Source organism: Camelina sativa, chromosome 11, assembly GCF_030686135.1.
Source record: "Camelina sativa cultivar CO46 ecotype springtype chromosome 11, ASM3068613v1".
Taxonomy (NCBI): domain Eukaryota; kingdom Viridiplantae; phylum Streptophyta; class Magnoliopsida; order Brassicales; family Brassicaceae; genus Camelina; species Camelina sativa.
In genome coordinates, this window is record NC_141890.1 from 7,283,467 (window position 1) to 7,311,185 (window position 27,719).

Here is a 27,719-nt window from a genome sequence, read left to right on the forward strand (position 1 = left end):
GCTCCAACCTCCAGGCTTTGTCGATAAAGATCACCCAAATCATGTGTGTCGTCTCAACAAAGCGGTGTATGGCCTAAAACAGGCGCCTCGTGCTTGGTACACTGCCCTCAAAGATTTTCTGGTGGGTCTTGGCTTCACAAAGTCGCTTGCTCATGAATCGCTCTTTGTCCTCCACTCCGGTAACTCCTTCGTCTACATGCTCATGTATGTCGACGATATTCTTATCACGGGTACAACCCTCTCTACCATCACATGTGTGACTGATCTTCTTGCTGACAAGTTTTCTCTCAAAGATTTGGGTGAGCTCTCCTACTTTCTTGGCATGGAAGCATATCAGACAAGTGAGGGTCTTCATCTTACACAGACGAAGTACATTACTGATCTTCTTCGCAAGACTCAAATGGCTGATGCAAAGTATGTTGCTACACCAATGTCTTCTGGTCAGGTTCTCACTCTCTCTTCTGGAGACATTCTCCCTGATCCTTCCGTGTATCGTGCAACAGTTGGGAGCCTCCAGTATCTTGGCTTGACTAGGCCTGACATTGCTTTTGCTGTCAACCGGTTATCTCAGTACATGCATCAGCCACGCACTCTTCACTGGGAGGCAGTCAAACGTGTTTTGCGATATCTTGCAGGCACAACGAACATGGGACTCTTCTTCTCTGCTACGTCTCCCCAAAATCTCCATGCGTTCTCCAATGATGATTGGGCTGGGAATCGTGATGACTACACTTCTACGGGAGCTTACATTACCTACTTAGGTCGACAGCCCATCTCCTGGTCCTCCAAGAAGCAGACTGGTGTTGCTCGGTCCTCGACAGAAGCAGAGTATCGTGCTCTCACTGCGGCTGCTTCTGAAGTTAAATGGCTCACATCTCTCATGATGGAACTTGATCTTAAGTCCACTGATGTTCCTATTATCTACTGTGATAACATTGGGGCTACTTATCTCTCGGCAAATCCGGTGTTTCATTCGCGCATGAAGCATCTCGCATTGGATTATCACTTCGTTCGGGAACAAGTTCAAGGCAAGCATTTTCGTGTTGCTCACATCTGCTCTGCTGATCAGCTCGCTGATGCGCTCACAAAACCCCTCCCTCGTGCTCGGTTTTTGGAACTTTCAGATAAGATTGGACTCTGTCGCCGCCGTCCATCTTGAGGGGGCATATTAGTATAGATAGTGTTTATCTATAGTTTGTATTTATCATGTAAAGATAACTCCGAATATCTTTGGATTGTGATCTTAGCTTAGCAATACTAACCACCTATTGTATAAATATGTGATCACCTTCTTCAATAAGAATCATCAATTATCATATTCTACGTAACTGACAACAACAAAAAAAAAATGAATAGTTTTCATTTAAAAGCACGAATGCTGCGGAATCACAAACTATGAAATATAATAAGCTACACGATTACAACAAAAGCTAAAAGACATGAAAGAGTCACACAAAGGGTGAACAAATGTCCTTAAGAGACATGAGACTCTCAATGTGATCCGGAATAGGTTCGAGACAATACATGGGCTCGTTACAAGATCCATAGAAGCGCCTAAATGTATCATATTCAAGTGCTTTGACACTTCGGACACTTTTTCTGACGGGGTCATAATAAAAAGCAGAAATATCCTTAAACCTTAATTTCATCCGTAGATAAATAAATTCACCAGTATCAGTCGCAACTTTTAACGTAGCACTCCTAAGCAAATCTCTTTGAGGTAGAGGTATAATATTATCTTTATACGACCATTCTTGTTTATCAGCATCCTGCAAAACCCATATCTTGATAAAATCAAAATTATTGCAAACCCATGCTAATTTTCCTTGGTAACTCATTATAGATTCATGAATCAAGTTATCAAGCGTTGATCCAACGACGTCACCAGGTATTTGGAGTGATTTGAACTGTTCAGACCTCACATCAAAACTCATAATGACTATCTCAATGCTCTTACGTGATATATTTGCCTTATAATACACAACTCCGTTGATGGAATACCCAAAACCTTTAGAAAAATGTAGAGGGCTATTCTCGGTCACCCTCCACGCTTCTTGACTGCCCAGTGTAAGAATTCGTGGCTTTTGAAATGTGTCCCGAAACGCAAGACCTTCTGCCAACGAAAGTAGCTTGTATGTATTCTCCGTAGGATCATATCCTAAAAAGCTTATTACGTACTTAGACATTAGTTCAATAGGCTTGGACAATGTTACATGCTCTTTCATGGTGGGATTCCAAATTATAACCTCTGTTTCATTTTGGAAAGAGATCAAGCCATGGACAGAGTTTCGATAGTACTCGTATCGACCTTTTATAGGGGGAGTAAAACGAAAACTTTTCACGTCAGAATAAGTTGTGATGGACTTCTCATCAAATGGAAGCGAGCAGAAGATTTGTGTTGTATCATCTTGGTTGAAGGTGAGAAGAAGTCTTTGGCGAGGAACTGATGATTGTCTAACCGCGAACGAGTTGATGAAATCTTGTTGGGTGGTGATCGACCACCATAGCTTTGATACACATCGGAATCTCAAGATAGATTTTGCAGGCAGTCTCATTAGTATCTCCCTCGTTAGATCAACGGGAATATATTCATGATCAGAAAATACTTCATCATCATCATCGCATTTGTTGTCGCCATGAAAACTAGTCGATAAAGATTGTGTAGTTGTTCTATGGATTTCTTTTGTCTTCTCTTCCATGGCTCTTGTTTTTAAAACCTTTAATTGATGGTATCTGTTTTTGGTTCAGTTTTGCATTTATATATATATATATATATATATAAATGTCTAGGTTCATATTAATTATTTATATCAGTTTGAATTAATGTAAAGCACAAAAAAAAAGTTAATTAGATTTGTTTCTTAAAACATTTAAACTATTGCATATGTAAGGTTGGATTTGAACTGAAATGAGGTGATATGGCGTCATCTCATAGAAACAATTAATAATATCTTATTATATTATATAATAAGAGAAAGTTTTTTCTAACTATGCCAAATAATGTGACATTTGGTACTCTACTTTTGTGATACATGTCATTCTTATTAATTTTAAATTTAATATTATAGTTTTTATTTAATTTTGTTTTATTTGTATCTTATATGATGTATAGTTTGTTAAAAAAAAGATAATTGTTGTATAGTTTGCTTTTTGAATTTCAACATTGTTACAAAAATATATTTTTTTCTATTTTTTTGTTTTATCAACTAATATATTTCATAATGAAATCATACACCATAAAACCTAAAAATCTTATATAATAAGAGGGGGTTATTGGTTCTATGATTTTAATGGATTTGGAAATCCAAACAAAAATCATATGTTATTCAATCATTGATTTTAAAATACTTATTAAAATTATGTGTTATTGGTTCTATGATTTACAAATACTTGTTAAAATCCCATGTTATTCATTTAATGATTTGTTTGGATTTCAAAATCCACAGTATGTTTTAAATGGATTTGTATGGATTTGAAAGTGTAAAATAGAAGGATTCAAATCCAAGGATAAAACATGTTATTTCAAAATCCATGTGTTTTGATTTTGAGAATTTACAATTCCATATGAATTTAGAAATCACTTCTCCAATAACAGCCCCAAAGAGAAGGTTTTTTCTAACTTTGCCTAACAATGTGATATTTGGCACTTTACTTTTGTGACACATGTCATTCCCATTAATTTTAAATTTAACATTCTATTTTTTTATTTGACTTTATTTTATTTGTATCTTATGTGGTGTATAGTTTGATAAAAAAAAAGATAATTGCTGTATAGTTTGCTTTTTGAATTTCAACATTGTTACAAAATATATTTTTTTCCATTTTTTAGTTTTATCAACTAATATATTTCATAATGAAATCATACACCATAGAACCTAAAAAAAAATATTGATCAACCCAACTAAAAAATATAAACAAATTAAAACCAAATAAAAATAGAAAATGGTTTCATACTTTTAAAGTAAAACATGAAACCAAATTAATTTATGATAGACTAATTTAAAAATATAAAATATTTTCAAATATATATATATATATATATTATATTATATTTAATAATCATATATAATGTATTAAAGACACAACTCAAATTTGTATTTAATAGTATTCTATAAGTTACAGTTTGAATGTCTTTAAAACATATGTACTAAAAGAAAATGGTATCATAACATAATTGTTTTATCTCCCTCAATAAATAATAGAAAACAATAATTTCAAAATTATTTTATTGTTAATTATACTATTTATTTTAAAATGATTAGAAATAGAGACAATTTATAGAAGAAAAAAATATTTATATTAAATTTGACACACTTTTATTATCATGAATTATTATAAAAAATTAGTTAGACTTAGAGTATAAGATATATGTTTTTGTGATATCGTTTTAATAAATTCTTTTAAAATTGACTTATCATATTATAAAATTATTTGTTGTTAACTATTACTTTTAGATATGAAAATAAAATTAATCTATAGGACAACATAATTTATCTATTTCTTAGATTACTTATCAGTTTTTTTTTTGGAAAAAAAACTATAAATAAATTAATTTTATCATAATTATTTAACGAACATAGAAAAATTAATTAACTTTGCTGTAACTAATTGTCCTATTACTATAAAATGGTTTCATACATTTCAAATAAAAACTAAAACCAAATTAATTTATGATAGAATAATTTAATATAAAATATTTTCTAATATATAAAAAACTCACATCATATTCAATAATCATATATATTGTATTAAAGACACAACTCAAATTTGTATTTAATAGTAATTTATAAGTTACATTTTGATTGTGCTTAAATTATTTGTACTACTAAAAAAACAGAATGGTATCATAACATAATTGCTATATCACCCAATGATATAACAGAAAACAATAATTTCAAAATTTAATTTATTATTAATCATACTATTTATATTAAAATAACTAGAAATAGAGACAATATATAGAAAATAAAAAAATATATTAAATTTCACACACTTTTATTTTCATGAATTATAAAAACTGGTTAAACTTATAGTATAAGATATTTTTTTTGTGATATCGTTTTAATAAATTATTATAAAATTGACTTATCATATATAAAACTATTTTTTGTTAACTATTAATTACTTTAGATGATGACAATAAAATTAATATATAGGACAACATAAAATTATCTATCAAAAAATCAAGTAAGATCTTACACTTTTCTTTCTAGACTATTTATTGGTTTTTTATTTTCCAAAAAATATAAAAATATAAAAAAATATATAATTTATCTTAACTATTTAACGAAAATACCATATATAGTTGACTTTGCTATAAGTAATGGTCTTATTACTATAGTAAATACTATTTAAATAATTTCAACAATACATTGTAATCAAAAATATCTTTAACTTTTCCTCTTTTTCATGAAGCTTCTATGAAACACTATATAACATATATAAATTATAAATTGTAGTTGAACTGTAGTATTATGAATATTATTTTTTAAGACATATATTAACAATTACATCTGTTCATTTCATAGATAATTGAATAAAAGCTTTATTTTATATTTCAAGTTAATAATTCATACATAAACCACGCATGGACTATATATCATTGTGTTGTGTGTTTATTGTTTATGGTGGTTTTTAAATTATTATTTGCCTCAACTTTTTGTAGGAGATTCTTATACCAAAACACCATACTAGCAACTTAATTGTAACAAACCAGTGGCTAAAAATATCCAAACGAATTAAACAATGCAGATCTGTAAATGGGATATAACTCACTTTTTGACAGCTATAAAGTATAAACCCATAGGGGAATTTTTTTTTTTTTTTTTTGACAACCCCATAGGGGAATTTGAAGTCTAGGATATGGCAATTTAATATTCCTTTTGTTTTCTGTGATGAATCACATATATATAATATCCAGTAGAAGATCTTATAAATATTAATATATATATATATATATATATATATATATATATAATTACAATTAGTTGATTGTATTCATTAACTGAATGTAGGATTTTTATTTTTATTTTTATTTGTGTGATCAGCATTTGATAACCACTGGATATATATATTTATGAAAATTTTAATATATCCATAACTCATTTTAATTATATTTTTTCTCTACTTTATGTCTTTATCCAACTTGCTATTTATTTAATTTGGTATACTTATACTTATATCAGATTGGCAACCGCATTTAAACATTATATGTTCGAGTCAAAATTAGAATAAATATTCAATAAAAAAAAGATCATTATACCACATACCAATAACTCAAAATTAATAAATCACCACGTCTCATATAAAATAACTTTTTTACATAATTCGGCCATATATAGTAGTATTCACTATTCAGTCGTATATTAAAAAGGCATTATTATTGTTAATTTTGATATTAGTGAATATATCAAATGCGAGTGACGGAAACGGCGATCATGTGGAAGAAACAAGGTTTGTCGATAAGAGTGGTGTCCAATTTAGCTACCTCTGCGTATCGTTCGAATAGCTTATTTTTCATATCCGAACCGAAACGATCCGTAATGAACTGGCCAGCAGCGTCTTCAGCCAACTCAGCCCTTTTCTTACCGTATAGTGACGGATCTGCAATCCACGTCATCGGAGTCGCGTTCATGTTGTCGGCTATCTTCAGATTGACCATTTTCTCTATTTGGAAACCACCACAACGATCGATCGCCGCCTTGACCTCCTCCGTACTTCTCAAGTACACTCGGATGTTGAAACCATCTCTTTTCTTCACGTCTAAGACATCCTTTTATACATGCACCAATAAATAAAAAAACGTTATATCTAAACTCCATATATTAAATTAATAATATACAAGTGACATCATCATGGACTTTTAATTATTGTCTAACCTGGTCTACTAGAAGTTGCAATGCTTGATCCATGTAACTTGTGAAAGGATGCTTGAGACTCGAGTCTTTGTCATTGTCACCTAATTGGTTCTTCGACCAGGAAGGTCGACCACCAATCATCATAAACAATGATCCTCCGATCTTGATCTCATTTTTCCGATACTTCAAGAAGTTCAGTAAGTCCTCTTCCGCTTGCTCCGCGTATGCCCTCACCACTTGCTGATCAGCCCCTTCTATCCACGCCTTCCCTTTGTTCCAGCCTTCCTCCTTTACTTTTGTCGGTACCGAGAAAAGAATATAATAACGCAGTTATAGAATTAATATGGATCTTTTTTTTTTGGTCTAGCTAAGATCTAATTTGTTATCAATTTTATTTTTGCTGATTAAATTGTTATATACCTTCGAGAGCCATTCCAAACCCCCGGCAGTGGCCACATGGAGGCTATCCGGCATATGCAGTTCAGAAAAGATGTTCTCGTGAAGTCCATGATAGATGGTGTGAAAATCAAGATTTTTCTTGTCATCGATCAAAATGTCTACCGCCATTGGATCTCCATAAAGTGAACCGTATGCTGACCTCAGCAGTGTACCAACAGTTTTCTCCAGAGCTTTGTCCTTGCCAAAGCTTCCTATCCTCACTTGCTCTCCTGACTCATGCACCTGAGGGAAGCGACTGTAGAATTCCATGGCTGAAGTAAGCATGATTAATTTCGCGGTAATTTTCTCTGTACTCTTCTAACTAATAATGAAACAAGGAAGGATCGTGAAACGTCTTTATATAGCCGCAGATACATGCACACACATACATGTATGCAATTGAAGGTGTTCTATGCGTCATCTACCAACGCTTACTTTTAAGTATATTCGGAATGCCGTAGAGAACCTTAACATCTAATTTCAAAAATGGACAATAGGGGAAAGTTTGAAAATGCTCAAAAACTCTCAATAAGTGGAATTCCAAGTAAGTTAATTGATGTTATGCAACTTATGTTCCAGCTGTGCCAAATAGATCGAGATACATGAATTGATGAAAGAAAAAAAATGAGTCTATCCTTGAAAATGTACATAAATAACAAGTAATATACTGTTGTAGTATCAGTTTATGAGTGGGCTAATATCACCAACAACTATAACATTGTACCTTTGTTATTATGTCATCGCATTTCGTCTACCAGGTACTCAAAACTACCTTATTTTAAAAATTTTAACTAACTGCATGCTATCCCCACTTGCAAGTTACAAAAACGCACACATACAACTTAGGTTTCCTTTATGTATTGTTTGGGATAATATTCAAATCAAATTTTCACTAGTGTGAAAATTGAGTTTTACTTTTGGTGTGATAAAAAGATATATATCTTTTTTTTTTTTTTTGTTCAAAAAGATATATATCCTTGAAGCAAAAAAAAAAAAAAACACGCACTAGAGAGTAGAGATGGGTGGACATTAATTAGGAGCAGTTTTGAAATTATGATCAAAACTTTATCTATAAGTAGAATTTCCACAGAAACAGTAAGCATTCATCATGAATACGTCCAAATTGACTTTGCATTCATGACGAGTAAGATAATCAGAGAGCAATTACGCAATCACTTAATTATCCATTAAGTAATGGTTTGGTATATATACTATATAGTTTGATAGTTTAATCAATAAGAAAACAATAACTCTCCATCATATAAAATATTCATTCGTTTTATCATAAAACACGAAATTATTCCACGGATGCTAACTAAAATCAATAACTAAATATTTTCTAGGGAATATTAATGTATATATATACTAGAGAGAGTCACCCTAATTCCCACTTGGACGTACGTTGTTTAATATTTCAATTGATCACCCTAATTAAAAAATAATGATATTCTATAATTTGGTCCATGAAAGAAATGTACATGATTTTGTTGTGATCCAATGTCGATAATAATAACTTTTGCATTTATATTTTTGTGCACAGTCAAACATTTTTTCGTACACTTTATGTATATATACGCATATGATCATCTGCAATTTTTCATTGTTACAATCTTGGACTTAGTTCATTTTTTCAGTCTACAAAAAATGTGAATGTATGGATGTTTCAGAGTGTTTTTGTCTCAAAAATTTGAGGGGCTTTCTGAATTAATTAGATATTTGGGGTTCTTAAAACAAATAAAACATAAGTTAACTTCCAAGGGTTTGTTTACTTTTTCATTCTAGTTGTTTAAGTATTTAATTCCTCTGACGTTTTCAAAACAAATACCGTTTAAATTAGGAAAACGTTAATTTTTCCTATGTTATCTGTCTCTCCCTAATAAGGTTTCGAAATTATAATTAGAAAAAAAAAAAAAAACCTTCCTCGAGTATTCTTTCATTTGGAATTTTTTCAGCTCATGTAACAAAAAATTTCATGGAGCTGACATTATTATTTCTTCTGATAGCATTATTATTGATATCTCTCTCCACTTCGAGTTCCATCTCGGGTATGTCTTTTATAATTGTCTTCCTTATTCCTCCATAAGTAGTATTTTGTTTAACTCTCTCAATTTCTAATTCAGATTAGATTTTGGGTGTTTGGAGATGCATGATAATGATCTATTGGGTCCTTAATTGTAGATAACGTGTTCGAATGTCAGACCTCGGTTAGTGGAAGGAACCTTCTTCATGCCAAGAAAAGTAAGTATGTAACGTATCCCTTTTAATTTGATGGTTAGATATATTTGGCAATTTACTTTTGCTTTTGTAAGCCGATGTGTGAGTAAGACAAGACTCATTGACATGTCTAATTAACAATATTGATGTGTGAGTAATATAACTCTATGAACTCATTTACTTTTGCTTTTGTATATGTGTGAGTAATATAAGTCTGATGGCATGTAATATTGATGTCTGTATAGTGTATACTACATGGACTCGTAACAAAACCAATTTACTCAATCTTGATTTTAATATCTAATAGTATTTTTGTGGGTGGGTTGTTGGGTTAAGTTTCAAATCTGATTGGATGGTATATCAAATTTGTGTCATATATAAGTGGTGTGACACTGCACTCGTGTTTTCGTTGGTTTGAAACAGAATGTGAAGTTAACTTTGAGTATCTGGACTACAAGGTCTTGACAAGGCGGTGCAAAGGTCCAGCGTTTCCAGCTAAAGAATGTTGTTTGGCGTTTAAAGAGTTTGCATGTCGTTATGCGACTGAGATCAACGACATGAATAGTGATTGTGCACAGACAATGTTCAGCTACATGAATATTTACGGTAACTACCCTCCTGGTCTTTTCGCTAACGAGTGCAGAGAAAGGAAAGATGGACTTGTTTGCCCTATACCACCTCTCTATTCACCTAACCTAAACGCCTCCTCAACCGCTGATTCGACCACACCTCGTCTCATCACGCTGTTGATCTCTGCTGCGACTGCTGTTTTGGCTTTCTTCGTGCTGACTTGATCAATCAAAGGAAAGTGAAAGAGCTAACGAACTGTTCTATTGACCACTCGTCGTCTCATCACCTTTCTATTTCACTTTGATACCTCATTAGCTAACAAAATAGATAGAATTCTCAAACTGTTCTGTTACTGACCAAGTGTAGAGACTAGTTTTATCTACAAAGAAAAGAAAAAACAACAAAAGAAGAAGCGAGACTTATCTTGATCAATTTTATTACCAGAGGCAAAACTTATAGCCGAAATGTTAACAAGAAAAGCCAAAAGCCAAGAAAAACTCAGTTTGCATCAAAAATCAAATGTCATGTGGGTACAGGAATATCTGGCTTCGGCAACAATTGAGACAGGAGCGACAAAACTACTGTTAGCATCAATACTAACTGTATAAGAAAGCATGAAGTGGTCTTACATGCTGTCTTCTTGATGGTTCCGGTGATTTCTATGCACTCGTTTTGCAGGTCTTGAGCTCTGTTTGTTAAATTTGCAGCCTTCATTTGTACTTTTCCTAGCTTGTTCAGCGTCTCATGCGTTTCCTCTTTTGCCAATGACTCTTGTTCATCAATCAACTTCATCTGACTGTTCAAGTTATCAATAGATCTTGAATATATCAGATATTCAATCTCGGCCTCAATCTTCTGCCGGAAGGTATCTTCAACCATGGTCTCTGTTCCTCCCAACGAGTGTTTGTTATGGTTCGCGGTGGATTCAAGCTCACGGATGTGTGATTCTTTCACCTCGAGCATGGACCTTGTTTCTTCTAGCTTGATCTCCAGTTGCTCAACATTGTTAACCAGGGTTACAATCTCCGAGTGAGGTGAACTTACTTCGCTGGCTTGTTCATGATGCTGTGGCATTGGTTCCTTCCCGATCTCCTGAAATTGCTGAACCTCTGCATCCCATTAAACATGATAAGTCATTTTTCATGTGATGTTATTAGTTGATTCCAACATGAGAATGCAGGCTCATAACAAGATATAGGTATGGAACAGACGTAAAAATAATGCAAGATTAGATTGCTATACCTTTCTCAAGAGCATCTCGCAAGGCCAAGAAACCGTCGATGGCCTCTGTTAGTGGATCAAGTTCTTCTGAATAACGATTGTTCGTGTTTACCGACTCTTCTCCTTCTCCTCCGGCATCATCTTTTCTCATTGAAGTTTCTCCGTTCATATCGGCTTCATCGCCATTTTCTCCACTGTTGAAATCCATCATTCTTCCACTCTGCTTTCTTGAATCAGATTCCAAGCTGGAATAAGAGTTATCCTTGTCAATATCGAGCCCCTTATCTCCTCTATGTTTCTTACTATTCTCTACACGACTGTTTCCTCTCTGACCTGAACTAATCATTGGCTTCTCATACCTAATAAACTTGGGAGCTCTTGCAGCCGTCGAGGACTTGCTGCTACTACGATCATCATCCTTTTCTAAATCAATACCAGCTGAAAAACCAGTCCCTGCCACAAACCTAGAGTCATAACCAGTACTCCCAAGTAAATCAAAACCATCACCGGTACTTTTCAACATATTCACAGACCCAACAGATCCTTGACTCTCTTGTTCGACTTGGGATGACTGAAACATTATCTGTTTACCATGTGAATGAGCAGCACCTGACACCCTTTTTTTCAAAACTTTGCTACTATTCTTCTCCGTATTGGCAGACGTGTCCTTAACAACAACAAGATCTCTCCTGATCCGTCTCCATTTTCTCAACCCTCGTCCCTTGGAAACAGGAGAAGAAGAACCACCAACAGCACCAGCACCAGGTGAATCAAAATCATCCATGGGTTTATTATTATTATCAGTACCGATTTCAACACAAGTAGAAGACGTGGAAACAAGTTTCACACTCTCATCTGAGAAAGACCCGTTGTCCAAACTCCTACCATCATCATCATCATCATCATCATCATCATCATCAGCAACGTTGTTGTTGCTGGCACTTTGTTGAATCAAAACATTATCGTCAACAGACTCAAGCGCAGAGCTTTCACTCTCCAAATCCATCAATAATCTCTCTCCCTCAAAAATTCACAAGATTCCAAAAATCATATCGGCTTCAGAAGCAAGGTAGCTCAAAATCAATAACCCAGAAAACAAAAAACCAATCAAGCGGGGAATAATCAAAAGTCAACTCACCACCAAAGTTACAAAACTCATTCGTTCCTTGACGAATATATAAAGGTGTGAAATTTGCCTACCATGCGCCCACCAACATCTACCAGATCAATCAAGAGCAATTGAATGATTCCCAAAAATGCAACAAGCTCGCTCAATCAATGGAAGAACAACACATACATACATACGTATGGTTCTGGGGAAAAAGGGTACGAAAACGCAAAAGAAGTGAAAACCCTAATCCCGATTCGATGATGATCGGATTCGCAGATCTATCTATATTAACAACCCCTTCAATGTGGAAAGTTGCATTGTCGGAATATAAAGTTTATTCCTTTTTCTTTTTTCCTCACGATCAATTTTGTTCCTTTTAGAAAAAAATTCGGTTTTTTCTTGTTTTGGAGAAAATAAACGAACACATACATAGAGACGTGTGGGTGGTTGGAATAAAACACGTGGCGAAATCGGATGCACTCTCAGTATCAACTTAGTCATTTATTGACCGTGAGATTGGACACCTCATTCATTCCTACAAAATATCATTTCATAATAATGCCTTGGGGCTTTGGTTATTTTCTTACATTGTTCTAGGACTGATATAAAAGTTGAATGATACCTTTCAACTACTAACCTAAAAACATAGGGTACACTGGACTGGAGAATAAACAGAAGATTACAAGGTTACGATCATAAAACACAAAACATCACAATCTTACATCCCAGAGGATTAACGCAAACGATATGGGCTACACACTCATTACACTGAGAGAGATAGAGAGAGAGAAATACATAATATAAGGCGAATCAGAAAGGCTTCTCGTAGCCTCGAGCTGGAGGTTGGTCCCAAGCTTGCAAGAATGCTGCACACACATAATTAGTCAATCAGCTGTGCTATATAAGAAGGTAATAACAAAGGCGAAATAAAACACTCTACAAGTTAACTGTTGCCGCCTTACTCAGTGGTATTTCGCCCAGTGACATGAATATCGAATCATCGTCTGTGTTATTTACTACTTGGTCATTTCCAATAGCTCCCTGAGACGTTTTCAGACGAAGTTAGTTAGCACCAAAGCCCAATTCTATCCTAGCCTAACACTTGACAAGTAGAGTAAGTACCTCTCGATCTTGAAGGCTAACTGTGTTGTTATTCTGTGGCACGCTACTGCTACCCGGGTTTATTGGAGGAATGTTTCCAAAGGAATCAAGAAACTCTACCATCATGAGCCCTTCATTGTAGTCTGTAACATCATCAATCCCCATATATGGAGCAGCTTCTTGCCTGTTAGATATGTCAGTCAAAAAACCCATTAGCCAAATGTAAAACATGTGTGTACATATATAGTTGTAAGAGTAGGACTTAGCCGCACTTTCTTCCCTGATCATTGTTGGACTTTACCACCTCTGGAGAATCATCATCCAAATCAATCACTTCTATCTCTTTACCATTGCTCATCCGAGTACTGGTACTGAACTCAAGAGACTTACTAGAACTGCTGATTGAGAGATCAAAATCAACAGCTTTACCAGATCCCCTTTTGCCATCATTCACATCTGACGCTCCCCCTAGATTTAGGTCACAGATCTTAAACGAAGCAGGAAACAGCTGATGTTCTTCAGCATACCCAGGACCTGTTTCGCCCGTGTGTGTAGAGTTATTAACCAGACTTTCATTGCTGAACCTTCTTCCAGCAGCACGGTCAATAAGTCTTTTGTTGAATGAGCTTGGCTCTTCTTCTTCTTCTTCTTCAGGTTTGCATTGGGTTTGGCGTTCATTGGCTTCAGAAACTGGCAAAGGAACCCAATCTCTCTGTCTTTTTGCTGCCTCCTCCAAGTCACTGTCTTCACAAGCCCGTTTATCACCTACTTTCCCCACCAAATGTGATCTGTGCAGATTAGGCAATTCTAATCCTGAATTTTTCTCACTATTATCCCTGAGAATGCTATTGGGGAAAGAATTAGACCTATGACATTTACTGTTCTCAACAAATTGAACAAAAGCCGAAGCTTCAGCTTGGTCACTGATATTTCCATCGCCAGTACTATCAGCTTTTCCAGATGATTGGTCTCGAGTCTCACATCGTTTTTGGGTTTGATCTTCTTCTAGGAGTCCAGAATTATGAGTGGTCTCCCTGATATTTTGACTCAAATAATGCCTTGGGCCCTTTGCAGTCAGAGAAGAGCGTGTCCTCGTAGGCACCTTCTCAAATTTACACAGTGTTGCCAAATCAATATCACTCTTGGTGAGTGATTCATCAGCCCCACAATGCTGATCAATAGATGCATCTTCAAAACGTTGATGGATTGATCCATCTTCGGTAGCGGTCTGGTTCTCATTCTCTCCACCATTATTACCAACAGACCTACCTTTCATCTCTCCTGATCCAGCGCTCAAGCTAGAAGAACCTTCAGATACTTTTGAGATTTCACAATCGTGTAATATCTCTTTCCCGGCACTTGAGGAACCTGTCTTGGACTGTGCCTCATCCTGGAGATTGTACTTGTCCAGCACAGACTCAGAGTCACCCGCTCCTTCACGCTTTCTCATGAACTCACCGGAGGCTGACCGCTGAACAGAACTAGCAATATCCTCAGCAAGTGGCTGCTCTTCTTGATGCCCAGACACAGAGTCATCACCTGTCTCGGCCTCAAAAGCTTTACTCCTCTCAGACGAAGATCCGCTCCTCCCAAAATCCGAATCATAACGGTGAGAGTGAGACCTCCTTCCTTTCAAACTATTCCTGGAGCCAGCTGAGCTATAGCCATCAATATACCTCCTTTTATCTGGGGGAGGAGGAGCTGAAGCATCCATTCGCGATGCATCTTGTGACCTGGAACTCTGAAACTCACCAGACTGCTTCCTGAAATTACTACCATTCTGCCATTTATTGGAAAGCACAGTTTGTGGCAAAACACCCTGAGAAACCAAGTACTCTGTTGCTAGACGACCTGCCTCCATGAAAACGTCGCCACCACCACCACCACTTCTACGTTGCACAGGTGGATGAGGGAGAGGCGGAGGCAGCTGATTCAGGTATGATTTAGAGCGTCCCCTTCCTCGTCCGTATCCACGGTTAAAGCCACGGTGCTGGTGATCAGAACCATAGAAACCATGTCCTCTCATAGGACGATCAGGGGAAATTCGAGAACCCATTCCAATAGAACCAGATCTATACCCATTCCCAAGATTACGTTGCCTAGCATGCATCTTTCTTTGATCCACTAAATATACACACACACACACACAAAAAAACCCCTAATATATATAACACAGTTCTGATTCCAAGGAACTCACAGTAGTAGTAGTAGCGAAACCATTTTTGTCTCAAAACCAAGGAGGGGAACTTTTGAGGTTATTATTGCAGCTTCACAGAACAGAGCAGCTTCAATCCGAACTTGTTATAATTGGGGGCAATCCCTTGTTCACAGTCCCAGCGAGAGAGAAAACAAAAAAAAAAAAAAAAAAGGAGAGAGGAAAAAATCAAACAGTACGATGATGGGATCTCGAGTTCGGTGAAGATCTAACCTCTTCTTCTCTCTTGTCCGATCATAGGGGTTTGTTTCCTTTTGTCCGATTAGGTAGAAGGAACGAGTAATCTGATTCAAGTTTTCTCACTTACATGTAAAATAAAGAAGAAGAACCCTAGAGAATAGTTTCCTCCTCCACCACCACAAAATGATACAACACAGTCAACAAAATCACAGGTAAGAGAAATCACAGGATTTAATATTCCGATCTCAGATGACGGGCACGAGTCTCAGTCACTGTAATTCTCAAATCAATCTCCAGATTTCAGCGGCGAAGATATCGATCGGCTCTATTAACGATTTTTGTTTCTTCTTTTTGGGGTTTTTTTTCTTTCACATTTTTATTTTTGCGTCTCTCCATCAAAAAAGTGTTTCTTTCTACAAATATATTTATTTTTTATTATTGGGATATAAAGAAGGAAAGCATGAACACGCCACGTCAGCTGCACTTGTACTAATATCATCTCACTTCACGCGCTTCCGTCGCACGTATGATTCAGTCTCTCTCTAAGGCCTACCATTACTATTTGCGATATGGACCAATCACATAAAAAATAATATAGTAGTGTTCAAGTGTGGACTTTGATTTGTACTAATTAAAATATCTAATTGTTTATTCTCTTTGGTTAACTTGGATTTTTGTAGAAACGAAATCTGTGTATATTGTTTGTCCCACGTTCTACTTGAACTCGATTGCACACGTAAATTAAACAACCTCTTAAATTAATATACATGGAGATAAAATGATATACAGAATTTTATTCTTGTTTTTAAAACATAATTCGGCTGTTTTCTATTATTATCATCTTTACTTCACGCGCCTTTTTTTTAATGTTAATTATATACTACTAGCACTTTTAAAAAATATGTAAAACATGATTAATTTACAAAAGCTAGTTTGTTAACATACTGTAAATAATTATTTTACAAAAACTTTTATACTCGTTTCCACTAAATTTGATGGTTATTCTGGTATTCTTTATTTTTTCTAACAAACAAGTCAAACCCTTAAATAACTTACCAAGATTGGATTAAAAAGTTTCTTGTTAGTAAAAATATTTTTCGTTTTACCATATGAGAAGTACTTACCATATCAACAAAAACATAAATTATCTATTAGTAACTATTGATAATGACTATTATTTTAGACTATAAAAATTTTCGGCTGTATGGACTTTACTGTAGTAATTGTCAATGTATTAAGATCAACTAGATTCGGATGATTTTAAAAACTAAGTTTACTAACTCATTTATAATTTATTATGTACATGCAGGTTATGTTTGTAAACATATTTTTTAAGAATGTTATTAACATTTATAATCCAAACTCGTACCAATTTAGTATTTAATTTGTTTTTAATTTGGTTTAGACAAAAAAAAATGATCAAATTTGTTTTGTTATTAGTAAAGACAACTCTATTTAAAAAATAGTAAACTAAAGATGGTATGTCTAATTTAGGACAAAAATCCAGCATATCCCTATGTGTCATGTTTTCCATCTCATAACTATGGTTTTAATAATAATTTTCCCATTTAAGATTGTATATTTTAGTCTAACAAATAAAGATATATGTGAAAATTACGATTTTAATTGTTTAAATATTTATTTGGTATAGCATTTATAACATGATCTGGATTAGTGATCAGCTATATTTTTATTAAACTCGTAAACCATCAAACCAAATAAAAACACTAAAAAATATTTAAATTTCATGAACTGGATAACCAATATATAGTTGTCAAAGGGATCAAACACGTCCGTTATACCAGCTCCGCAATGCACAAAAGCACTATTACCAGTAGAAAATATGTTCCACATATACGACATGAGTAAATATTATGTCTGATCGGCATGTACCCTGCTTGAATTCGCATTATCCATAATTCCCCTCATATATTTATCAGCAATATATTCGCTAATAGTTGACCTATTAATTCTTATTATTGAAAATATTGTCCATTTATATTGAATTACATTTATTTGTTTTAATTTTTTTATAACTATTATAGAACATAGTTTAATGTTTTTTCTTTTTTGTTTTGAAGTTTTTTATGTCAGATAAATTGAAATATATGTTACATAATATATTGGAAGCATTAACTTATTTTAATTCTAACATGACCCTGTATTTTGTTTTTTTTAAAATTTATATTTTCATCCTCTCCTTTCATCCCGTTTCAGTCCCATTATTCTTTTCTCATTTCCTCAAAATCATGTTCCCAAAATTTAGCACACAATCACGTTGATAAGTTATACAAACGTTTGTATATCATAATTAAGTATCCAAAATTTATACAATATACTGTATATATATATATACATATAGTTTGCATATAAGAATTATGAATTTTAAATTTTTTAACATTTGTAATACATACGTTTTATTTGTGAGATATTTAGAATCCCAAATTTTAATGTCTGATTTTTAAGTGTGACATAAAATAATTAAATACAATGTGGGAGATATATAATCAAAAGATTGCTATCTTCCCAATTATTTTTAAAATATATTTGAAAGATTGTTATGATAATAACATTAATATTTTTTATATACACCAACCAAAAAAAACTAAAAATAAACTCAAAGAAGAAAATAAGTATAAGAGGGTAAGAAATTCTATAACATTGAAGTTCTGAAAGTCAATTTAGTCATCCAAATTTTATGATCTCGAATCTAATAATTTTGACTCTAAGACCGAAACTAAATAACAATAGAATTGTTGGATATATAATATATTAGTGTGCTAAATTAAATTTGGAAGTATGAAAAATTACAAAAACTCTAATTGGATATATGAAGATTTAGTCGAATGACTCGTCAAGTTCTAATCGACTCCAAATAACACATAAATTAGAACCGAACACAATGTAACTTGAGGTATTAATGATCCCCACTAAGATACAAAGAAGAAAGCTCGATCAGGGAGGGGGAGTCATCTTCAACATTGTGGACATCATCGAGACATGCAAATCCATGTTATCTCTGAAAGATATATTTGTTTTGCCTCTTTCCCAGTTCACTGCAAAATTTATTATGATTTAAGAGTATATAAAGAAAAAATCAATCACACTAATATGATTTAATACCAATAGGCTATGTGTAACAATATAATCATAGATTGTTTTAAAAAAAAACAAAAAACAAATAATCATGCAGCAAAAGAACACTATATATATATTATAATTATTGTATATATAAGTACTAACATAAAAAAAACTGTAACTATTCAAAAGAATAGTAAGAGAAAATCAATTATAACTACTTAATTTTTTTACAACATCCGTATTTTAGAAGTTGAACAGTCTTGACTTTTATGTTTCACATGTTTTTGAAGAGTTTCAAATCTGAAACACTAAAAGATAATGAAAAATAAAAGTCAGAAAATTTAAAACTCAAAATATTGATGCTGGAAAAAGTTTTTGTGAATGAACGTAACTAAAGACTTCGACACGTCTTATATAGTGATGAAGATTAATATATCTTTCCTAACACAATATATTTTAGGATACTAACGAAAAAGATTTGAATAGTTATTTTAGATTTATTCATTTAGTTTTAAAATATAGATTTTAGTATAAGGAAAATCATAACATAAAATCATAAATATTCTTTACGCAGATATCTCACAATATATAACCAAATTAAATTTTTATACATATATACAATTTTGAATTTAATTGCTCGATTTTAAATTTTTAATTGAAACAGATTTTTGTTATTTCTATAAACAAATTTAGATGATTTTGTATATTAGGCAACATCAAAATCAGAAATTATTGTTTCCGGATCTTTCTCAAAATATATAATCAAATTAGGGAAATATGTTTACATATATACAATTTCAAATTTAATTGTCTCGATTCAACCTGTTTGGTTTCAAGGATTATACATATTCTTATTTCTATTTAAGTGGCATTTCATGCAATAATCTCTTAATCTATGTCTACTTATTAAAAATGCTTCCCTTTTAATAGTGTAGATTAGAACGTATATTGTTAGTAATTTGTGTACATTGTTAGTAATATCTTATAGAGATTGTGATTTTAAATCATAAGAGATTATATAGAATTTAAATTTGGACAATGATATAACAGAAATTATGTATGAATATTGCATGTTTATTATATTTTTTTCATCTTGATATCAAGTTCAATTTTTGTCTGTTTCCGTTTTATATAAAGAAATGCATCTTAAAATAACTGAAAACAATTCAAGTGTCAATTAATTTATCAATGAATTTATAAGAAGTTTTATATATTAGAGGAACAAAAAAAATTGTTGACCTTTATGTATTTTATTTCTAAAGCGAAGTTTATGAAGCTTTTAAAAATAATTGAAAGTAAAGAGTAAAAAGAAAGAAAAATGTTGTGAAGGCTTTAAAATTACTTAAAGTAAAAAAAAGTTTGATTGGGAAAAAATACAGTGAGGACTTTAAAAAAAAATTACGGTGTTAATAATGAACGTCAATCACCCCCTAAATGTGTGTGTATTTTTTTAGATAAAACCAAACTAAATGTGTTAATGCATGTTAAGTCGGAGATGTAAAACACAATCAATATTACTAGTGTGAGTACTAAAACCGAACTAAGGGGATGATTGGTAACGACTATTAGTTTAGACAATAGATATTTCGGCTTTATAGGCTTTGATTGTGGTAACTTTCAATGTACAAGGATCAATTGGTAAAGATTATGATTATAGAGGTTGTGACTTTAAATCATATAAGATTGTATAAAGAATTTAAATTTGGACAATGATATAACGACAAATTATGTATGAATATTGCATGTTTATCCTATTTTTTCTTGATATCAAATTCAATTTTTGTTTATTTCTGTTTTATATAGAGAAATGAATCTTAAGATAATTGAACACAATTCAAGTGTCAATTAATTCATCAATGAATCCCCTATATATTAAAAAAGAAGCATTTTTGAAGAAATGTTGATGTGTCGTCGCCAGAGAGCTTTGTGCCCAATTTATTATTTGCCCTTAATATTCTATAATATTACATAAAACTGTCATTATTATTCAATTTATTTATATACACAATATTTCGTTCCTATACATTCTAAAATTGGTAAATATTATTCAAATATTAATTAATATTATCTCCTACATATTTTCGAAATTATTTTCAAAACCTATGTATTATAATATAATAAAAAATTATAACATGAGATGTTTAAAATATATATTTAAATCATATTTTCAAAAATATAAATAATATTATATGACGAAAAAAAAATATTATTTTTTATTGTTTGAAAATTTTTAACCAAAAAAACATTGAAATTAATTTTGAATAATAGATATTGGAAAATCTTTAAAAAAACAATTTGACGGCATCTTAAATTTATTTTTAACTATAAAATATTTGAACTTATGCAAATCCTAATTTTCAGTTTTCCATATAGAAAATTGTTGATATATAAGACTAACGTATATTAAAGATTCCTTAATTTCAAAATTAACATATTAAAAAATATAAAATCTTATATTTTTTAATATTATTTCTTAAATATTTCGAGTAAAAAAATATTATATCCCTTATGGAGTATGGCTACCGGGACGGGTTTGACCCGCTAAAGAATTTAAGTCATTCGTTTTGTGAAGTTTTAATCTTTTTGATGGTTTTTATCCGTTTTATAATTTTACAAGTTTTATACAATTCTGATTGGTCACTAATTCGGTAAACGTTAGATTCGGGTACGTTGTTTTGTGAATCTTAATTTTATGGTGAAATCTTTATTATTTCAAAAATCACAAACTGAATGAAACCAAACTAATATAAATTTGAACTGTAAATGATTTAACAAATAATTATATCTATAAATCTCTATGTGTGCATAATATATTACAAACCTTAGAGTAAACATAGTTTTTGAAATCAATATGCGGGTTCGTACCTAGTTTTATTAGAAGTGTGTATCATAAGGGAACTGTGTATATTTCTAAAAATAGTTAAACGGTTGGTGAAATTTTTGCGGATTATTTTTTAAACATTGTAGAAAAAATATTAATTTTTTTTGTTCGGATCTTGAGAAAAATAGGGAGAAAATTTATCTAACCAAGCTGTGTAGTTTCTTTTGCCATACATCTTCATTGTGTTTAGGGTAACACCGATAATCAAGAACGAGAGAGAGAGCAAGAGACTTTTACTACACAAGGTTTCTTATATTCCTTTCGATCATTGTTTGTGAACAAACCCATAAGAAAAGAGAGAGACAGAGATAGGCAGAGGAACAGAGACCAGCCCCATGTTTCGATCTTTCGTACAGTCTAAACGGCGTCTGATCGGTGTCATTTACTGCATGCATTAATCAATCAATCCGGTATTTATCACTCTTTTATCTCCATCGTTGTACATTTTTCAGCATGAGTTCTCTCACGTTGTGTTTTTGGATTCGAAACTTATTACAGAAGCTAACAATTAACTTTTCTGCTATCATTTTAACTAATAGATTTTAAGGTAATAATAACTTGTGTCACATGTCAGGTTAAGCCCTGTAATGGCTGATTCTATGCAAACCAGCTTTCACAAGACACCAGGTTATTCAGGAGGAGCTCTTCGTGAAAGGATTGAAGCGAGATCCGGGTTTAGTGCACCAAGTTTAAACACTGAAGATATTTTTCAGTCAACATGTTTAACCATCTCTTCTCCTGGTGTTAGTCCTGCAACTCTGTTAGAGTCTCCTGTTTTCCTCTCAAACCCATTGGTAACTTCTTTCTTTTCAACATTGTCATTATCGTCTTTCTCTTTCGCCAATCCGTATCTGAAATCTTTTCTCACTTGTAAGCTCAGCCATCTCCGACAACTGGGAAGTTCTTATCACTACCTTCTGATAAGGCTAAAGATGAGTTATTTGACGACATTACCACATCCTTGGCCTTCCAATCCATTTCAGGAAGTAGCCTTGATCCTACAAACAACGGTTTAGAACCCGATGACTCCCAAGAGTATGAGCAACGACAGCTATGCGGTTTAGGAGACTCGATGGCTAGTGGTGCACCTGCAGATGATGGATACAACTGGAGAAAATACGGACAGAAGCTAGTTAAAGGAAGTGAGTATCCACGTAGTTATTACAAGTGCACGCACCCAAATTGTGAGGCCAAGAAGAAGGTTGAACGGTCTCGGGAGGGTCATATTATAGAGATCATATACACAGGATCTCATAATCACCCCAAACCTCCACCTAACCGCCGCTCAGGGATTGGATCCGAACAAGATGGTTTTGCTGGAACCAATGAGAACATAGACTGGACATCACCTGTATCTGAAGTCAAATACGGAAGCCATTCTGGATCAATGCAGGTAAAAAGCGAGACTCAGTTCGGATACGGTGATGCAGCAGCTGATGCCTTCTTTAGAGATGAAGAGGAAGATGATCGAACGTCCCACATGAGTGTTTCCCTGAGTTATGACGAAGAAGTAGATGAATCTGAGTCAAAGAGAAGGTAAGAAAAATCACCATTTAAAATACTTAGAAAGACGAGATGTTCTGAGTTCTGATGCCATTCGCGTATCAGGAAACTCGAAGCTTATCCAGCAGAAATGAGTGGATCAACCCGAGCCAGCCGTGAGCCAAGAGTCGTGGTGCAGACCACAAGTGACATTGACATCCTCGATGATGGTTATCGCTGGCGCAAGTATGGGCAAAAAGTTGTCAAAGGAAACCCGAATCCAAGGTTCTTGTATCCAAATGCTCTGTTCTGCTTGCTGCTCTCCCTTCGTTGCATCTTTTGTTCCATGAATTTCCATCATAATCTGCATTCTATATTACAGGAGTTACTATAAATGCACAGCTAATGGATGCACCGTAACAAAGCATGTAGAGAGAGTTTCTGATGACTTCAAGAGCGTTCTAACAACTTATATAGGCAAGCACACCCACGTTGTACCAGCAGCACGCAACAGCAGCCTCGTCGGTTCAGGCAGTTCAGGGACTCTCCAAGGCGGTTTAGCGACTCAGACCCACAACCACAATGTTGTGCATTATCCAGTGCCACATAGTAGATCTGAGGGACTAGTCAGAGCCAACTCATCTCTATTTGACTTACCGCCATGCCTAAAGCCTCCTGCAGGTTTCTCTGTTTACATAGGCCAATCTGAGCTTTCTGATTTTTCAATGCCTGGTTTAACTATTGGGCAAGAGAAGCTTCCCAACCAGCCAATGCCTGACATAGGTGATCCAGCTGGCGTAATGTTGCAGTTAAAAGCAGAGCCGAAGGTGGAACCAGTGTCACAACAGGGACTTGGATTGTCAGCGAGCTCACTGATATACAGAGAGATTATGAGTAGATTACCACAGATATGAAACAAATTTCTTTGTTCACTGGTTATTTTAATTTTGAATAAATGGTTTTTGAGGGAAGGTAAAAATTGATTTGTTTCCAAAGTCATTTCACAAAATTTGGTTAGACCTAAACTTGGCTTTTGTCTAAACAAAGCTGACGCAGAAGAAAAACTTCCTTAGCTGTTTGGTTCCCAAAAGTACAATGCCTTAAAGAGTTCTAACTTTCCCTTCACTTAGGGACCAGACCACCTAGAAAAAAAGGTTTTACACTGAAACTAATCTTTACATGAACGCAGTCCTACCGCCTCTTCGGCTGTTTCGCTCGTATGCAGTGTTGAACTTGTCAACCACCTCGTTCATGTTGCTGCAATTTATAAAGAAAACAAAAAAAGTGAGAGATCAATTTTACAAAGGATTCTTTCAACAAGACAAATTGACATCTGTATCGGTCAAGTTATAGCACAAGATTAGATTAAAGTAGAAGAAACGTTTAAATTTCCCTAGCTACGTGCTCATTATCTTAATTATAACAAGGATGGTTGAGCAAGGTCCTCAATTTACTTCTTAACCTAAGTAAATAAAACTATTACAATGTATGCCTACACCAAGTACAGGTGATTTTATCTGTCTTGGTATCGTAAAACATTTAGTGTATCAAGCAAAAGACAAAACATTGGCATGCCTGTCCATCGTTGTACTTCAAATAGTTTAGTTTAATGGAATAACATGTCGAGCACATACCTGACACAATTTGTGATCATTGCTAGGTAAGACATCAGCAATTTGTCGTTGTACTCCTGCAAAAGAATAGAACATCATGTTTTTAAGGATATCAATTCAGAACAACAAGATACAATAAGAATTTAGGAGATTCAAATTCTACTTTTTTCTAACCAACATTGCTAGAAAGAGGCAAGGCACTACTTACCATCATGAAATTTTCATGAAAATTTTCAGATTTTGCGGCAGGCAAACTTCTGAGCAGACTAGATACTTGTCTCAGAAGTGAGTTATCGCAAGCAATATCACCTAGATGCAGAAGAATCACACAAGAAATTAGTACCACATTACTCTTGATCAATATCAACTTCTAACCCCCTTTTTATTCTTTTTTTCCCCGTAGGGAAAACACATATAGATATATTCCAGGCAAGATTAAGGTACAAATTACAAAAACTTGATGAATAAATAATAGAGTGACCGACTGTTGGGACTTGAGTAAGAATATCAAAATACCTTTCTGCATAGCGACGAGATACTGATAGAGCACTCTGATTCTGCTATTTAGCATCTTGATAGCACTATGGATACCAGTAAGATGAGCAGCCACTGCAAAACATCGAGGAATCAACATAAAACTCCATGCAATAAAAAGTCAAGATAACAATAAATATGCAGTAGGGTACAATAATTGCTTACATTGAGTTGCTGCTGAGCCTCCATCAGATGGCTTAAGATGAGCAACATGATCAACCGATATCCTTTCAGCTTCAACAGTCTGCACGAATTTACAACCACTGCTATGTTATCAAAATTCCACTCTCATATCACACAGATAAATTAAAAATCAAGTGACTAAAACTCATACCTCAATCGTATAGCTTGTATGCACGAAAATCGACTGAGGGATCCCATCAATGACATGAAACTCTAGTTTTTGAAGACAATCAATTGATTCTAATAGTCAATAAGATGATAATCTCTAAAACAAAGAAGTCAATCAATGATGGAAAAAAAAACAATTTACCGCTTTCGTAGATAGTCACAGGAAGATCCTTCTGTGAGTGATTGATAGCCGGATTTAGAAGAACATATACAGGGGACTCATTAATGTCCATCAGCTGTAGATGAAAACACAATCAGTACTACAACAACAGAGAACCATATCAGATTGAAACAATGAAACTGCAACTCACAGCTTTGTGGATAAGCATATCAGATTCCGTAGCGTCGCTTCCCGTAGAGTACCATCCCAATATGTAGAACTTAGGGAACACCTTCTTATCTAAAAATCTCCAAAAACGTACAAATTAGAACCAAAGCGAGAACGATATAAAGAGAGAGAGAGAGAGAGTGTATGTAAAATAAAGCTTACAGAGTTCTTGCTTCTTCTCAAGGAAGGATCTATCGAGAGTATCAGTAGTAGGATCAAACAAAAGCTCGAAGCTGTTGAAGATCTCAACCGTACGGCCGATCTGGAGACCGATCACGCATCCATAAACCCTAGGGTTTTGCAGTAACATCGCGTCGGCGTTGCTGGAGCCATTACCGGTTGCGCAAGAAGCGGCGGGAGGGTTAAGCTGAGTTTTAACCCTAGTGAAGTGATCGGATATGTTGAGCATCACCAGAGGATGCAGCTTGAACGTGAGACCGCTCGACGAAGAAGGCGCCATTGATGTCGCTCTCGATTTTTTTTTTCCCGGCGCTTGTTAATTGTGTCTCCTGCTCCCAAATTCTGAAATCGGATCTTACACTCGGGTCATGAATCATTATATAGTCTTGGCCTCTTGGGCTTTCTTTCTATAAGCCTAGCCCATTTAACTTTTATTTTCCCCAAAAAAAAAGGACTAAAGCATGAACTTAATTTAGCAATTTTAGATACAGAATATATATAGTTTAAATAAAATAAATGTAAAAGAAATCTCTATTTTTAATATTAAGTTACTTTTGTTTTAGATAAATTTAAATATATGATACATAATAACTATGCTTTGATTTTTAATAATACTTTCTTGTGTTGGTTTAAGAATATAGAAATAAAAATTAAGTCAATAAAATAAAGATCATAATGACTTAATTTTATTTAATACTGTTGGATATTTTAATAAGGTTTACTTTTGAATTTTAATAGTACATTATATTTATAGATTTGTAATTATTGTTTTTTTTTATTTTAAGTTTCAATTAATAAGAAAAATAATGTCCACATATATAATTATGTACTACAAACTATCAATGTTTGACAGGAAATTACAGATTTGTATTCTAAATGCAACATAATATGTGATCTCATTTATTATCCAAAAAAAAAAATAGTTAAAACTTCATTTTAAAAATATCAGTTAGATTTATTTAATCAAAAAGATAATTCTATATAGTGTATGAGAAATCCCACATTAAAAGTGGAAGAAAATTTTGAGTAATACATTCACTAAGGAGCTACATAAACCAATCTACACATAGAAAATTAGTTGAGTTGGAACCCACAAAACTTAGCATAATGTATAAATAATGTTATAAGTTGGAACCCACATACTTATTTTAGTTTTTGTATCACTAGAAAATGAATGCTGAGGTATTACAAAAAAAATCATCAGCTCGGACTTGGCTTCCGTAGTGGTCATGTGAGTATGGAGACCACCAAACGGCCTTCAGTACTGCTCCCTTACTCATATCATTCGACACATTAGATTGGCTATCAATACTTCGTTAATCATGTGGTTAAAGTCATTGGGAGGCGCTGGCGAAGAAGCTC

The 27,719-nt window shown here is 33.6% G+C and overlaps 7 protein-coding genes across 9 annotated transcripts; 2 read left to right on the top strand and 5 right to left on the bottom strand.

The window, feature by feature from the left end:
• Window positions 1-1,342: 1,342 nt before the first annotated feature.
• LOC104722306 (putative F-box protein At4g21240) lies at window positions 1,343-2,738 on the bottom strand. The gene has a single exon (XM_010440448.3). The coding sequence runs from the start codon at window positions 2,697-2,699 to the stop codon at window positions 1,449-1,451; it is 1,251 nt and encodes a 416-aa protein (XP_010438750.1). The 5' UTR covers window positions 2,700-2,738; the 3' UTR covers window positions 1,343-1,448.
• Window positions 2,739-6,282: 3,544 nt separating this feature from the next.
• Window positions 6,283-7,734, bottom strand: LOC104722307 (gibberellic acid methyltransferase 1-like). 2 transcript variants are annotated; one of them, XM_010440449.2, is made up of 3 exons: window positions 7,278-7,734; window positions 6,879-7,145; window positions 6,283-6,772 (listed from the first exon to the last, which is right to left on the bottom strand). In XM_010440449.2, exons 1-3 carry the CDS (start codon window positions 7,578-7,580, stop codon window positions 6,410-6,412), a joined length of 933 nt encoding a protein of 310 aa, XP_010438751.1. In that variant the 5' UTR covers window positions 7,581-7,734; the 3' UTR covers window positions 6,283-6,409. The 2 variants fall into 2 exon arrangements, with proteins under 2 accessions (XP_010438751.1, XP_010438752.1); XM_010440450.2 differs by having other exon boundaries at window positions 6,879-7,150; window positions 7,278-7,626.
• A 1,533-nt stretch (window positions 7,735-9,267) lies between these two features.
• Window positions 9,268-10,412, top strand: LRE (lorelei). Its single transcript, XM_010440453.3, has 3 exons — window positions 9,268-9,340; window positions 9,474-9,533; window positions 9,933-10,412. The coding sequence occupies exons 1-3, from the start codon at window positions 9,268-9,270 to the stop codon at window positions 10,301-10,303; spliced, it is 504 nt and encodes a 167-aa protein (XP_010438755.1). The 3' UTR covers window positions 10,304-10,412.
• An 86-nt stretch (window positions 10,413-10,498) lies between these two features.
• LOC104722308 (WPP domain-interacting protein 1) lies at window positions 10,499-12,941 on the bottom strand. Of its 2 annotated transcripts, XM_010440452.3 has the most exons (3): window positions 12,439-12,807; window positions 11,322-12,356; window positions 10,499-11,188 (listed from the first exon to the last, which is right to left on the bottom strand). In XM_010440452.3, the coding sequence occupies exons 2-3, from the start codon at window positions 12,304-12,306 to the stop codon at window positions 10,602-10,604; spliced, it is 1,572 nt and encodes a 523-aa protein (XP_010438754.1). In that variant the 5' UTR covers window positions 12,307-12,356; window positions 12,439-12,807; the 3' UTR covers window positions 10,499-10,601. The 2 variants fall into 2 exon arrangements, with proteins under 2 accessions (XP_010438754.1, XP_010438753.1); XM_010440451.3 differs by having other exon boundaries at window positions 11,322-12,941.
• A 2-nt stretch (window positions 12,942-12,943) lies between these two features.
• Window positions 12,944-16,396, bottom strand: LOC104722310 (uncharacterized protein At4g26450). Its single transcript, XM_010440454.3, has 4 exons — window positions 13,785-16,396; window positions 13,534-13,696; window positions 13,374-13,452; window positions 12,944-13,277 (listed from the first exon to the last, which is right to left on the bottom strand). The coding sequence occupies exons 1-4, from the start codon at window positions 15,620-15,622 to the stop codon at window positions 13,222-13,224; spliced, it is 2,136 nt and encodes a 711-aa protein (XP_010438756.2). The 5' UTR covers window positions 15,623-16,396; the 3' UTR covers window positions 12,944-13,221.
• Window positions 16,397-22,058: 5,662 nt separating this feature from the next.
• LOC104722313 (putative WRKY transcription factor 34) lies at window positions 22,059-24,330 on the top strand. The gene is made up of 5 exons (XM_087475484.1): window positions 22,059-22,279; window positions 22,444-22,663; window positions 22,750-23,405; window positions 23,478-23,636; window positions 23,734-24,330. The coding sequence occupies exons 2-5, from the start codon at window positions 22,457-22,459 to the stop codon at window positions 24,263-24,265; spliced, it is 1,554 nt and encodes a 517-aa protein (XP_087331610.1). The 5' UTR covers window positions 22,059-22,279; window positions 22,444-22,456; the 3' UTR covers window positions 24,266-24,330.
• On the bottom strand, window positions 24,311-26,711 carry LOC104722311 (COP9 signalosome complex subunit 6b). The gene is made up of 9 exons (XM_010440455.3): window positions 26,340-26,711; window positions 26,161-26,249; window positions 25,992-26,085; window positions 25,833-25,894; window positions 25,664-25,742; window positions 25,481-25,573; window positions 25,173-25,273; window positions 24,986-25,041; window positions 24,311-24,608 (listed from the first exon to the last, which is right to left on the bottom strand). The coding sequence occupies exons 1-9, from the start codon at window positions 26,635-26,637 to the stop codon at window positions 24,527-24,529; spliced, it is 954 nt and encodes a 317-aa protein (XP_010438757.1). The 5' UTR covers window positions 26,638-26,711; the 3' UTR covers window positions 24,311-24,526.
• Window positions 26,712-27,719: the final 1,008 nt, after the last annotated feature.

Excerpts from the sequence above, each read along its gene's own strand:
- LOC104722307 (XM_010440449.2), bottom strand. The coding sequence starts at position 7,580 with ATGCTTACTTCAGCCATGGAATTCTACAGTCGCTTCCCTCAGGTGCAT. Across the intron at positions 7,146-7,277 it reads GTTTGGAATGGCTCTCGAAG|GAGGAAGGCTGGAACAAAGG; the intron begins GTATATAACAAT and ends ACAAAAGTAAAG. Across the intron at positions 6,773-6,878 it reads TGCAACTTCTAGTAGACCAG|GATGTCTTAGACGTGAAGAA; the intron begins GTTAGACAATAA and ends CATGTATAAAAG.
- LOC104722311 (XM_010440455.3), bottom strand. The coding sequence starts at position 26,637 with ATGGCGCCTTCTTCGTCGAGCGGTCTCACGTTCAAGCTGCATCCTCTG. Across the intron at positions 26,086-26,160 it reads ATATGCTTATCCACAAAGCT|CTGATGGACATTAATGAGTC; the intron begins GTGAGTTGCAGT and ends TTTCATCTACAG. Across the intron at positions 25,743-25,832 it reads ATACAAGCTATACGATTGAG|ACTGTTGAAGCTGAAAGGAT; the intron begins GTATGAGTTTTA and ends AAATTCGTGCAG.
- LOC104722313 (XM_087475484.1), top strand. The coding sequence starts at position 22,457 with ATGGCTGATTCTATGCAAACCAGCTTTCACAAGACACCAGGTTATTCA. Across the intron at positions 22,664-22,749 it reads TTTTCCTCTCAAACCCATTG|CCATCTCCGACAACTGGGAA; the intron begins GTAACTTCTTTC and ends TTGTAAGCTCAG. Across the intron at positions 23,406-23,477 it reads GAATCTGAGTCAAAGAGAAG|GAAACTCGAAGCTTATCCAG; the intron begins GTAAGAAAAATC and ends TTCGCGTATCAG.
- LOC104722308 (XM_010440451.3), bottom strand. The coding sequence starts at position 12,306 with ATGGATTTGGAGAGTGAAAGCTCTGCGCTTGAGTCTGTTGACGATAAT. Across the intron at positions 11,189-11,321 it reads GCGAGATGCTCTTGAGAAAG|AGGTTCAGCAATTTCAGGAG; the intron begins GTATAGCAATCT and ends AATGGGATGCAG.
- LOC104722306 (XM_010440448.3), bottom strand. The coding sequence starts at position 2,699 with ATGGAAGAGAAGACAAAAGAAATCCATAGAACAACTACACAATCTTTA.
- LOC104722310 (XM_010440454.3), bottom strand. The coding sequence starts at position 15,622 with ATGCATGCTAGGCAACGTAATCTTGGGAATGGGTATAGATCTGGTTCT. Across the intron at positions 13,697-13,784 it reads AACAATGATCAGGGAAGAAA|GCAAGAAGCTGCTCCATATA; the intron begins GTGCGGCTAAGT and ends CATATCTAACAG. Across the intron at positions 13,453-13,533 it reads TTAGCCTTCAAGATCGAGAG|GGAGCTATTGGAAATGACCA; the intron begins GTACTTACTCTA and ends AAAACGTCTCAG.
- LRE (XM_010440453.3), top strand. The coding sequence starts at position 9,268 with ATGGAGCTGACATTATTATTTCTTCTGATAGCATTATTATTGATATCT. Across the intron at positions 9,341-9,473 it reads CACTTCGAGTTCCATCTCGG|ATAACGTGTTCGAATGTCAG; the intron begins GTATGTCTTTTA and ends CCTTAATTGTAG. Across the intron at positions 9,534-9,932 it reads CCTTCTTCATGCCAAGAAAA|AATGTGAAGTTAACTTTGAG; the intron begins GTAAGTATGTAA and ends GGTTTGAAACAG.